Source organism: Rhineura floridana, chromosome 9, assembly GCF_030035675.1.
Source record: "Rhineura floridana isolate rRhiFlo1 chromosome 9, rRhiFlo1.hap2, whole genome shotgun sequence".
NCBI classification, from domain to species: Eukaryota; Metazoa; Chordata; class Lepidosauria; order Squamata; family Rhineuridae; genus Rhineura; species Rhineura floridana.
The window spans coordinates 68,633,651-68,646,476 of NC_084488.1; the positions used below are offsets into that span (position 1 = coordinate 68,633,651).

The 12,826-nt window shown below is 42.2% G+C and overlaps 1 protein-coding gene across 14 annotated transcripts in view; it reads left to right on the top strand.

Moving 5' to 3' along the window:
* INPP4B (inositol polyphosphate-4-phosphatase type II B) overlaps window positions 1-12,826 on the top strand; it is a 444,727-nt gene that overhangs the window by 316,990 nt on the left and 114,911 nt on the right. For all 14 annotated transcript variants that reach the window (XR_009757936.1, XM_061584849.1, XM_061584844.1 and 11 more), the window contains 2 exons: window positions 2,133-2,237; window positions 11,700-11,808. Coding sequence is in view for 13 of the 14 variants with exons in the window: in XM_061584849.1 (XP_061440833.1) it covers window positions 2,133-2,237; window positions 11,700-11,808 (214 nt within the window). In the remaining variant the exon portion in view is untranslated. The remainder of the gene's footprint in view (window positions 1-2,132; window positions 2,238-11,699; window positions 11,809-12,826) is intronic.

A 12,826-nucleotide genomic window follows, 5' to 3' on the forward strand; every position in this document is an offset into this window, starting at 1 on the left:
AAGTGCAATAGCATGCCCAAACTAGGCCATAGTAGCAGTATAGCATTCCATGGTTGTTTGGGTGCTTTATAGAGGCTGTGGACGCATCTGATGCACTGTAGAGACCAAGGGTATAATCCAGATCTCAGCCACAAATTCATTAGCCGGCAATAGGAAAATAACTAATTTACTTAACAAACTTGTATCCTGCCTTTCAGCATAAAAGCTTCCAAGGTATCTATGACTAAGGTTCAGAGTCCTGACTGTAACATGAGGTTAATAATACTATCCTACATTACAGCCCTGTTGTAAAGGTTATTTACATAAAATATGCATTATATAAATGCTTAATAATATATTTGCAATGTGGTGGGAGTTGGTCATCCACGTTTTACGGTTGCACCAATGCGAGGGTGTAGCCTCTGGTCCTGTCAGTATGGCTAGCATTGTACTTAGTGCCTCCACTCTCCTGCTTTGCTCTTGCTACAGTTGCTCTGCACTCAAATCTGATTCACACAAACCCATATACAAATTGTACCATCCAGAGGGCTACTTCAGGCCTCAAATAAGTCCTACAGTTAAATCTCTTCCTGACTGTAGATAGTAATAGAAACAGTGTGCAAGTCATCAGTGATATAACAAATGCATACCAGTATTTTTTGTGCTGTATTGATTCCTGTTTGAAATTCTTGATAGATTGCAGCTTCCCATGATCTGAAGATGCAGAAGTGGGGTGGGGCGGATCCTCAGAACTACAAGCAGAAGGAAGCCCCTTCCATGAGCTTCCTTATGTTCAGGGTTCTCAGGATCCAACCTAGGGAAGTACTTGCCTGTGTGATCATGCGTGAGCAGGTTGCCCACTCATTTTTATAAAGAAATTCTTTCTTGAAAGGAATTTAGTAGAGCTAAATGGAGTGCTGCCCCTGAGGTACTCTCAAGATCCATGTCCCTAGTGTGTTTAGCACATTAATCTCATATTCTATTTGTGAACTTGAGTAGAAAGTGACCACACTTATGTAGGCAAAATGGCAGCACCTAGGCTGGAGTTGTGAAGGCCAGAAAATACCCCTTTCCCACTCCCTAATTTTCCCAGTTTTGTTCCCAGGCCTTCATATCTTTAATCCAGACAGAAGAGGGAGGCTTTGACAGATTTGTTTGTTTGCTTGCTTGCAAAAGTACAAAGAAAAGTTTAGGGGGGGAATCCCTAAGGAAGGGCCCCCTAAAAACAGCTAATTGAGGACTGAGCATGCTCAGTGAGCACAGAAAATTAACTTTGAGAGTGGAATACAGCAGGGGGGGTGGGATGGTGTGGCTCAAAAAGGAGAAAAAATGAAGAGTCACATGAAGGGTAGAGAGATCCAGCTCACATTGGTTCACATTGAGAACTATCAGTGGAGGCTGGTGGCTCCAATGTCAGCAGGGCAGTGAATCGACTCCAGGTTTTAGTCTGAACTTTCAAGGAGTTGTCCAAGATGCTGAAAGCACATTAGACCACTTCTTGACAAATTCAGACTAAAACCTGGATTCATTGCCCCACTGACATTGGAGCCACCAGCCTCCGCTGGAAGCTATTTTAAAATGTCCCCAGAGATGGAATTAAGCTGCCCATGGAAATCAATAGAAAAATTGGATATTTTAATGTTGCTGAAATTGAGCACATTGTTCTTCCCCCATCCCCCCCAAAAAACCCCACTGAGGAGAGTGAATTGGTACAGAATTCTGACTAACTGGTGGTGGTGGGAATCCGTGCAAAAACCGGGGTGGTGGTGGAATGGCATAAAGCCCTCAACAGAAGCATTCCTCACTGTAACATTTTGTTGCAAGCCCTCTTCTTGTAAATGTAGTTCAAATGTGGCCTCATTTCAAACATGCTGTGTACTGATTTTAGACATTAAGAACATCTATCACTAAGCAGGAGGTGGGTGAGACATAAACATTAGTTTGTTATGTGAATTAAAAGCTATTTTGTCAACTGCATTTGAAGTACATGCTGAGAGAGACAGTTAGCAAACCATTGTTTTTTTCTTAATGCACAGTAACACATTAAAGGTAATTTTAAAATGCTGTCATTGTGGAAGTGCTTTTCTGGCATTTTAAGACAAGACATCTGGTGGGCATTTCAAATAATGATTCTTTACACTTTTGCTTTCCAGGCTCTTCCTTCAAATCAAGCTGCAGTAAAGGGGAAAAGACCTTAGAATTTGTTCCAATCAATCTACATCTTCAGAGAATGTATGTGCACAGTCCTCGGTTAAAAGGTAAGCTATATTCTGTGCACAGTTTGCTGCTTAGTAATTTGGTTCAGGTCCTGTCATGAAATCTGTTTTTCTTCCAGACTCCTGTTAGCTGAAGGCTTTTAAATTCAAGCAGTCCTGCTGTTGAAATGCCCACAGCATTTTAAACATTGCTCCTTGAACAAAAAGATCGGTATTTAATCAAATCTGTCTTCAAGTTGGGCTGCTGCTTCTAAGAATTGTTCTAAATCACAGTTGCTCCTTGTCTTTTAAAGTCTGTGCAGGATTGTGCGCAGTGGGGCAAATATATGAAGTGACGCCAGATGATAGTTGAGAGAGGTCATCCTTCAGTACTTTATTCTTTTTACCCAGAATATTGTGCACAGTTCCCTGGGTGTGTTTCAGTTTGTAGTTAGAGCCTTTATCTGCTGTATGTTCTAAGCCCCTGAGAGTGCTCCTACTTGGACTGAGGCTGGTTTGGGACCCAAATGGTAAAAAGACCTATAACAGCTACTACACTTTGGAGTAGTATAAATAGCATTTTATCCTTTCAGGCTGTCATACTTCAGCCTGGTCCTCTTTCCCATGTTTTAAAATAATTCCAAAATAAACATTCAAACCCTAATTCTAAAAATGAGTCCTTCCAAGTATCACAGTTGTAAACTGGAATTATATCTTAGAATACTTAGGAAACAATCCAAACCCCCTGAAATGAGCAGAGTTTGGAATAGGTAGATCTCTGGCTGAGCCTGGGCTCAGCCGAGGTGTTGCTGGCTAAAGTCCCTCATATAGGCTCAGCTGGAGTTATACCAGCATAGGTCCTCCATCCTGGCTCAGCTGGGGCTCAGACAGCTCAGCCAAAGCTGGCTGTACCAAGGCTGTGGTAAATCCCGAGAAAGGGGCACGGCGGGATAGCTGGGAGACCTACCCCTGTTCCAAACTCTGTTCAGCTTGGTCATGTGACCTAGCAACGCAGTGGGAGTTACAGTGGTAAAAATGGTGGTGTGAGTCAAACTCTATTTTAAAGGCTTGTTTTCCCTCTGCCAGACTTGGGCCAGTTCAGCCAGCAGTAGCCTCACTCCTGAACAGAGTTTGGAATAATTTAACCTGCTGTGAGTTAAATTAGCTTCCTTTAGTTTGGATTGCTCTACACATCTTTTCTAACTTCTTAGAGTGTACCTTTTTTGCTGTTAAGCCACATCACCCATTGTGTTTATTGTTTTAAAACAATTTCATAGACCAGGGATGGGCACCTTTGTTTCTAAATCAAATTAAAAATAAAACAAATGCAACCCCATTTGTATCTAATTTGCTTTTTTAAAGAAACCAAATTAAACTGTAGAAAAAATTAAAATCCTTTTGTTCATTTCTCCCATGTCTTCTTCATTTCTAAAACTGATAAGAGGCTTTCTATTGCTTCCCCCTTGCAGACTTCCAGACTCAGCAGAGTAAGGAAGCCATGTGATCTTGGGGGCAAAGTCTCAGGCTATGGTCTGAAGGCACATGAGGCCAGCACCCTGCTGAAGCTAAACAGGGTCAGGTCTGATCAGTGCCTGGATGGGAGACCGCCTGGAACCATATGTAAGCCGCCTTGAGTTTCTATCACGAAAAGAAAGACGAGGTATAAATGTAACAAATAAATAAATAATAAATAAATAATAAATCATTGCAGACCTACTGTCCAATAATTGTGTGAAAGGGGCTATGAACTCTGTCCAGCTTAAATATGTCAGCCTGCATTGATTTACATTTTAAATGGAGGCTCTTTGTGTAACCTGTCTGAAACCTGCAGGTCTGACACTGTAGGAGAATTAATAAAAGACCTGCAAAATTATGTCATTTGGATGGAAAATACCAACATTATAGGCATCAGAATACAGCATGTGGCTCAAATTTAACAAATAGAAATTACTAGGGGCTGCACCCCTGCTTGCTTCGCTCACCTGCCCCACCTATCCCATGCTGCTAACCCCCATTTACATGATTAGATTGATGTTGGAAGTGCAAAGGAGAAGAGCAGGGAATTGCAGAGCCCGTTGCTAACCTCCTCCTTTACATCCCCAATGTCAGAGCTCTTCTCCTCCTCACAAACTCCTGCCACTCCCCCAGCCTTGCCAACCCGCAACCCCTTAGAGCAGTGGGCACCAAGCTTCTGGGCCAAGCAACACATTTGGAATTTTGAGAGAGTACTGTGGGCACCAGGCTGCAGGGGTATGTTTTGACACAAAATTGCTGCCATGAGGGGGTGCGGCTTGACAGCAAATTGAGGGTATTAATATTTCTATATAACGCAGCATCGGCACAGATCAGGATTCAAATCCCCACTTTATCATTAAGTTCACTGAGTGAGTTTGAGCCAGTCAATGATTCTCAGCCTAACCTACCTCACAGGGTTGTTGGAAGGATGTTATAGGAAGGAGAACCATGTATGCTACCTTGAGTCGCTTGAGGAAAAGATGGAATATAAATGGTGTACAGTAGGGCCCCACTTTATGGCAGCCCGCTTTTCGGCATTCCGCTAATACGGCGGCTTTCAGTTAGAGTAAGGCCCCAGTCATATGGTGCTTGTTCCGCTTTTACGGCATTTTTTGGGCATCGCGCACCATTTTACTGACGGAGTTCCACTTTTCAGCGGGTTTTGCTTTTAGGCAGAGGTCTGGAACATAACTCGCCATATGAGTGGGGCCCTACTGTAGCAACAACCACCCTTAGGCTGTACCACCAAAGTTGAGAGCAAGTGCTACTCAACTAAATGGCTACTCAGTGGAATGCAGGCAGCACCAACCCTCTCTTCACCCGTCCCTAATATTTAATCTTTATAATTTAATTTCTCCACAATTTTTTCAGAAAGCTGGAGTCTTATATATGTCTACTCAGAAGAAGGCCCCATTCAGTGCAGTAGCTCTTACTCCCAGGTAAGGGGGCATAGGATTGCAGCATGAAAGGGCTCCTCCCCAAAGGGTGCAATCCTAAGCACACTTATTTGGAGGTAAGCCCCAGGATTACTTTTGCATAAGCATGCACAGGTTTACTCTGCAGGAAGTATTTCCCCTGGCTTGCTGACTCCACTTCAAGCAGTAGTGAGGCTGTTTGTTAAGAAATGCACTGAAAGAAGCCAGTAACCTCCTGCATCTTCCTTCTCCCACAATTGCAACTACTAAGCCCCCTTTTCACTTTCTGCCCAATTATGAAGCCATCCTCCCCTTCTGTTCTGCAGCCCCTTTTATATCCATTTTCACCTTCATCCCCATTCTGACACTGCTGCCTCCCACTTTTCACGACCCCTTTTGCATCCCCTTCTCTTCTCGACTTCCCTTTGTACATAAACCACTCCCATTTCCATCCCTCCTCTTCCCTGCTATTCTGCAACCCCCCCATTTGCACACACACCCATTTTCTTTCCTCTTACCCTTTCACAAAGATAAGGTATACATTATGGATTATCCGACTTACTGAAATATATTAACTGGTTGACATATATTATGAAAATATAACTTTGTTTAGTAAAACAAAGCAAGATTTCTTTGCAGCACCTCAGATCAGATATACTGCCTCTGCACATTGAGGTTCCACTTCCCACAGCTAATAGCTGCCTTATTGGATCAAGACCAAAGGATCACATAGAACAGCATGCAGTGACTGACCTCTGCTTCAGAGGAGCTCACAGTCTTTGTGCCCACCCCCCATTCTCAGCTCTGTTCCTTTGGGGACCTTTTCCCCCCTCTCCTTTTTAACTTATCCCTTGCTTCTCTCTCTTTTCCCCTCCTCCTTTTCAATAGCTTTGTAGGGCGGGAGAGGCTGAGCATTGCCAGCCAAGGATTGCCAGAAGTCATGAGTCCTTTCCATCAACTCAGTGCTGCAGAGCTACTTTGAATAGCCTCAAACTGAAGGGGCCTCCTTGCTTTGCAGAGAGGGGATAATGAAAGAAGCTCCCTAAACTGGACTTTATTGGGGTTACCAGCTGTACAGGGCCTCTCCTCATGGGGCAACATGGGAAGTAGGGGAAGTTCTCACTTGCTCTTCTTCATCCCTCTCAATCCGCTGATGAACCTAATCCTTTCCCACCCACCCCCTTTGAGTCTCCCCCTGTCCTGTCCCATCCTATCCTATTTCATTTCACCCTTTAAATTGACATGGGAAATGGCGACGACCCATCAGGAAGGAAAAAGGGGGGAAGGAGTGAAAAGGAGAGGTGGCAAGGACCAATGAGGTGTTGTTTCTTGCTGCTATGCTTTGCTTTGGAAGAGTCCCCCTGGGAGGCAGGTGACACCAACCACAAGCTCCACAGTCCGGGGCCCAGGGAAGGGACTCAAGAAGCACAGGAACTCTGCCCTCCACCTGCCCAAGGAAAGAGGCGCTGCTTGTATGTAGCTGCCTCTGAGACAGACAGGCCTCCCCTCCAGCCACCTGGGCTCCCTCTCTCTGACTCACTTGCACGCATGCGTGTGTGCACACACACCCTGAGCTCTTGCCTCTTCTTGCAGGCCACGTCATCCATATGTGTATGTGTGCATGTACTGAGGACTGAGAGTTTTCAGTCAGAGCCAGCTGTGTATGCGTGCAAGAGCACTAGTGTGACAGGTTACTATTTTATGTACATAGGAAGAAATGAATGAGAAACAACCACAAAAACAGTAACAAAGGAGAAACAAAAATAAACGAGAGAATAATGAATGAAAAACAAATTGAATGGTCTGCCAGAAACATAAACAAAAATTCAACAGTACATTCCTGTCTACATTTTTAATTAATCTATAGCTGTCTTGGTCCTGCTAATATTTATTTAAAACTCTAAAAGAAGAAGAAGAAATATTGGTGTTCTAATCTTTTGTTATTGATAGCATTTTGTACATAAAGCTGACAGTAATGGAGAAGTGCTCTGCCTTGTTCGTGGTGGTTGCAATACTGGAACCCTCAATGAGTTTGCAGAGATGATTCCATGTTTGCCAGCTTTCTGAGGCTGTTGCTGCTGTAAGGAAAGATGTTAGACCAGTAGCTCCTTCCCTCCTCTTCAGTATTCATGTTCATCTTCACTTCCCCACTTGTCAGATGTAATTTGACTGATGGGCAGTTAGCTAGTTTTGTATAACTATAAGGCCTTTATCAACCAATAATGTATATTATTAAAACTCAGTGATGGACCCATAATAAACAATATGTTTACATATAGTAGAGCCCTTCTGAGGTTGATGAACTTATTTCAATTCTGCCTTTAAGTTAGATCTTAGAAGCAAGCACTACATCTGTGTTAAATCATTTTGGGGGATCTATTTTTAATCCCCCATACCACTAAGATGCACTCCATTAACTCTTAATCATTTGTATAGTGTTTCTGCAGAGATTCTGTATAGAGACATTTATCATGAGAATATTTAAAAAATTGCTTAGAGTAAGAGAACTGAATTCTATTTAAGCATGGCACTTTCTACATGACAACAAATAAGTTATACAAGGGGAGTATAGAGTATAACGATTTTCATAGCCCTTTCACATTGGCAAGGGAACCAGGTCTGTGTTCCTGGCTCTTCCCCCAAGGTACTGCAGATTCCTCTTGACACGAATGCCTTTTTCAGTTACCCCCTCCAGACTTACCTCAGTTTGAGCTTGTCTACATTTGAGCATTATTTAGCTGTTAATCCACCACACGCACACACCATTTAAATTAGAGCAGAGTAGTCCATACCCAAACGTATTTGAATGTGTACAGGAAGAGCAACTGCAGTCTTTCATAATAGTAGGTGTTCCCTTTTATGTTTGACCCCACCTTCTCATTTGTTGATTCTTTTATATTGATGAAGTATCAACTTGGCATGCCCACAGATAGCTGTGTGTGCACCTTGGCTTTAATGTGGTTTGCTTGTGCAGTTTTCTGCTTTTTTTGTGCAAATCTGAGGGATCAAAAGAAAAAAATCCTCCATTTGGGAACACACCAGAAATAATGACAAGCACAACTGGAAAAGAAATGAAAGGATAGAGGAAGTAGTGGGCATGGAAGCAGGAGTAGCAGAAAGTTGACAATTGATCCACTCACCCCAAAACACTGAAACAGATCATCTGTTATCCTGAATGGAGCAGTCTGGAGGCCAATTTTCCACATCAGATTATCCCCATGTCGGGTAAACCTGCATTTACAGGGGGAAAGCATCAGGATTGGTGTTGTTTGAGGATAATGTCATGTGGGCTACACAAATTAAATGGCAATGCAAACAGCTGCAAAAACACAATAAACTCTGGTGTTGACAAGCCTTTTATCATCATTCATATTCATTATGGATAGAAAGTTGTTGGCATTTGTAAATAACTACTATAATCAGAATTAGTAGTCATCTAATGGATAGTGCATGCAGAGTAACAGATGAGTTAAAGGAAGCACATTGCATCAGTAGTGTGGTGCTCTATAATTGTTTGAGGAATCCAAGTACAAATGAACACCATGAGTCTTGATAGATCTTCCTTATTTCCTACCACAAATAGTAAAATAAATTAAGAATGAATTGTTTAATTCCAAACAGGGACAGATGTTATCCCCACCATAGGCATGCCACCAAACCCAGCATTCCTCTATCAAGTTTATACTGCTTCTATTCCATAGTGTTTAGGTACACTCATCACATGTGAGCATCATCATGTTTTGAATTTCCCAATGATCATAGAAAATTCCAATGATCAATGTCATAGAAAATCTTTGGTTACAGCCCCTGAATTGTATTTTAATGTGACATTTAAAAAATGGAATTTCAGAATAAATTTAATCAATCAAGTGACCAACTAATAAACAAGGTACAAAATATAAAATACAAAATCACAGCCTCAGTAGAATCAATTATTAATCATGATAAGCTCGGAACTATCAATCATAGCGAGTCTAAGAGATATAATAGCATTCAGTTATTTGTCACCTGTTTGGTAATAGATGCATTAGTCCCCCCAATGAAGATACTCAAAAAGGTCTCTAGGGATCTACTAGAAAGCTTCCTCATAATTTAAACATAAAGGTCAGTTTGCATTGTGTATTAAGGTTTTCTCCCATATGACACTTCTTACTCATGGATGGACTCCCATGAAGAAAATGGTAAAACATGTAACAGATTACTACAGATTTGTGGCTGAGTCAAGCATAGATATGCAGATAATCTGGAAATGGCTGTGCGTACCAATGTGTGGCTTACCTCTTTACCCTGGTGTCCAGTTCTCACCAGGCTCTTAAAGAAGGAAGAGATTTCCCACAGATGATGGCAACACCAAAACAGTATCCAGAGTCAGTCCAAAGTTAGAGTCCACAGTCTACCAGATCAACAAAGAGGTCAGGCACAAAGCAGGGTCAGAGCAGTCCAGGTTTAGGAGCCAAGCAATCTGTGGGCAATGCAGATCAGGGGCAGATCCAGAGTAGTCCAAGGTCAGAACTGGAGTCAACAGTCAATCCACAGACAGGACAGGTGCAGAGCTGGTGAATAAACAGTATTCTTGCACCTGTTCCAGTATAGCAATTGGGTTTTATGCTGGTTCTGCTGAAAAATACCCCAAACCTCAGTTAACTCCCATTAATTACCTGCAGCCAGACCTTTACTCCCGAGGAGTCCAGGCTTCTAGTTGGGTGGTCCTCTGGATGGGTCAGGTCTCCCATCTGGCATTTGAGGTGACACCTCTCCCTGTGGCTCGGGGGCCATTCAGCCTCGATGTCAGAGGCTAAACTTGCCCTTGGTGCCAATGGCCTGTCCTGGGCCTCATCATAGGACCTTGGCTCCTCACCCTCAGATGGAACCTGAGCTAGGGCTGGTTCCAAGACCAGAGCCTTTTGGTCTTTCTCCAGTGAGGACTCCTCTGATGAGGACGCCTCTGGTTGGGACCTGACACCTGGCCTTTGGCAGTTAAGATGTTTTGTGGGACTCATCTCTGTTGCTGAATTTATACTATTCTGTTCCATTTTCAACAGTTTTACCAGTTTTCTAATTGTAACGGTTTTACTGTTTTTATAATTGTATGTTCTATAGTTGTATCCCATCCTGGGATCTTATTGTGAAGTGCAGGCAAGAAATCAGATAGATAGACAGACAGACAGGACTGCATTACACATTATGATTTGCCTTACAAAGGGGATTTGTGGGCACATTCCTGTGAGTGAAATACGTTATGTAGCCAATAGCCGCACAAGAATGCGTTGTATCTTGCCCCTTATGAAGAGTACTCTTTTTCAGGGCTTCAGGCAGCTTGTAACTGGAGTCTTGTTCAGGCCTCTTGGGGCAGGGGAAATTTCAGGACTGGAGAAAATATAAAGAACATATTTTTTCTCCTCTCCTTTGAGGACTTCTTCTGCTCTTCTCTAAAGCACTAGAGGAATGCAAGCCCCAAACCTAAGGATTTGATACCAAAAAGATGAGATTGCTAAAACCACAGGAAGACTTCATGAATAGAAAAAGTTCCTTGTGGCCAAAATTCAGCCCCCAACAGGGTTGTGGGAGCAGTGATGGCAAGTAATGGAGAGGATGAAACCAGTGAAGGGGAATGGCTGAAGAGGGCTACAGTCTGCCTGACTTCTGGTTTCTGTAGACCTTTCTCTCTGTCTCTTTCTCACACACACACCTCTGGGTTAACCTTCTATCAATCTCCTATAAAGTCATTGATTTTTGTCAGGGAAGTTTTGGGGTATTAAAACATCCCTTTTTCTTCTAATTTACTAACTTTTTTTACTTCTTCATACTTAAGGAGCCCCATAAGTATGCACCACTGCTTTATTTCTGGATGGTTCCATTTCACTTCCAAACTGATAGGCACTCATCCACCTAATAGAGAGAGTGGCGATGAGGGAAGGTGTTCAGGTACAGATGGGATGAAAACGTAGGCGGGTAATGATATAATGTAGGATGGGAAAGGTGATGGAGTTAGCTGCCAAATAATTTTACCAGGAATAGCCAATGTGGTTTCCTCCAGATATTGTGGACTACAACTCCCATTATCCCTGACTATTAACCTTGTTGGCTGGGGCTTTTGGGAGTTATAGTCTAAACCGTCAGGAAGGTACCATGTTAGGTACCCTGAATTATGCTGTACCAGACTAAAACATATTGCTGAAGGGTTTTGTTTTACTATCAACAGAGCAACATAGGTAGTAGACTAAGTAGGTGGGAGTACAGGGAGAATGCTTGTTTGTTTACCAGCCCCTCATGGAAACAAGGTTTTGCTAGTGAAATAATAAGGACTTTTCTTCTTTTCCATTTATTCAGGCCTCAAATATGATAGCTTTCAGATTAGTCAGATGATTGGTGAGGTCAGTTTTATCCAAGGGAAGGTTTTATTATGTTTGGAGAATTGATGCAGGGATACAATGGTAAAAATATGTTTAAGGCACATCTTTTCACCTTACAGCAGTGTGCTGGAATGAAGGGAAAGCGCTTCAAAGTAAGGGACACTTACTATCATAAGCAGAGGCTTTGGTACAGTCATAACTCTTTGTCTGTAAATCTCAATATTTGTCTATTCCTGTTGCAGATGTTCTCTATGATGTCATCACAGTAGGAGCCCCTGCAGCACATTTTCAGGGATTTAAAAATGGTGGTCTTCAGAAACTACTAAATAAATTTGAGGCAGAAAGGCGAAAGTAAGTATGTTGCCAGTAATTTATTAAGAAATAAAACTTAATATGTTAATTATGTTCCTTACTGTTTTTTAAAAAATTGCTTACGTGCTTTTGCATTAAATTTAATGACAGTAGAAATTCTTGGGCTTAGATAAGTAATATTACACAAAGTGAACGCATGATGTTCTTTGCTAAATATTAATGGAATAATTTATCCTCACAAAAGGTAGACCTCCATTATTCTCATTTTACAGATGGTGAAGTGAAGGTGAGAGAGTACAAGTTGCTCAAGGACATCCAACAAGTTCTGGCATCTTGGCCACAGTATCAAAATGTTTTCTATTGATGGAACAGCTAGTTAGGTTAAAGAATTAAATGTGAATATACAACATATTTTTTAAAAAAAGTTTGAACTATGTATAGTGATTTGTTTGATTGAAACCTTTCAGATGTGGGAAACACGCATTGCTCCCATAAGCACTACTACACTGAATTATTTCAGTATGTAGGTGGACACACACTGCAGAGCATTCTGCGCAGAATATTAACCACATTTCTAACACATGGAAAATGCTCTGCTAGGGCTGGCTATACCATTAGGTAAATTCTGTGGAGTCAGGAAGCAGTGGTTCACTGCTGAAGAACAGAGCTGTGTATGCCATAGTCTGTCTGCACCGCCTAAACTAGTCTGATGCCTTCAAATGCCCCATTGGCCATGTTGAAGTAAGTTTCAACTACCAGTCTGGTCAGCTATGGTAAATGGAATTGGAGGATGTCATCTTGTCCTTTGCCTCAAGCAGCAAAAACTGTTAGGCTAGTTCTGGTCTCTGCTTATGCAAAATTTGGTTTGCATAACTTTTGATCATGGTTCAAAAGGGAGTTCACCTAGAACAGGGATAGTGAACTTGGTGCCCTCCAGATGTTGTGGACTTCAACTCCCATCATCCTTGACCACTGGACATGTTGGACTGATAGGAGTTATAGTCCAAAATATCTGGAGGATGCCATGTTGGCAACCTGGACCCTGACCTACAAGGAT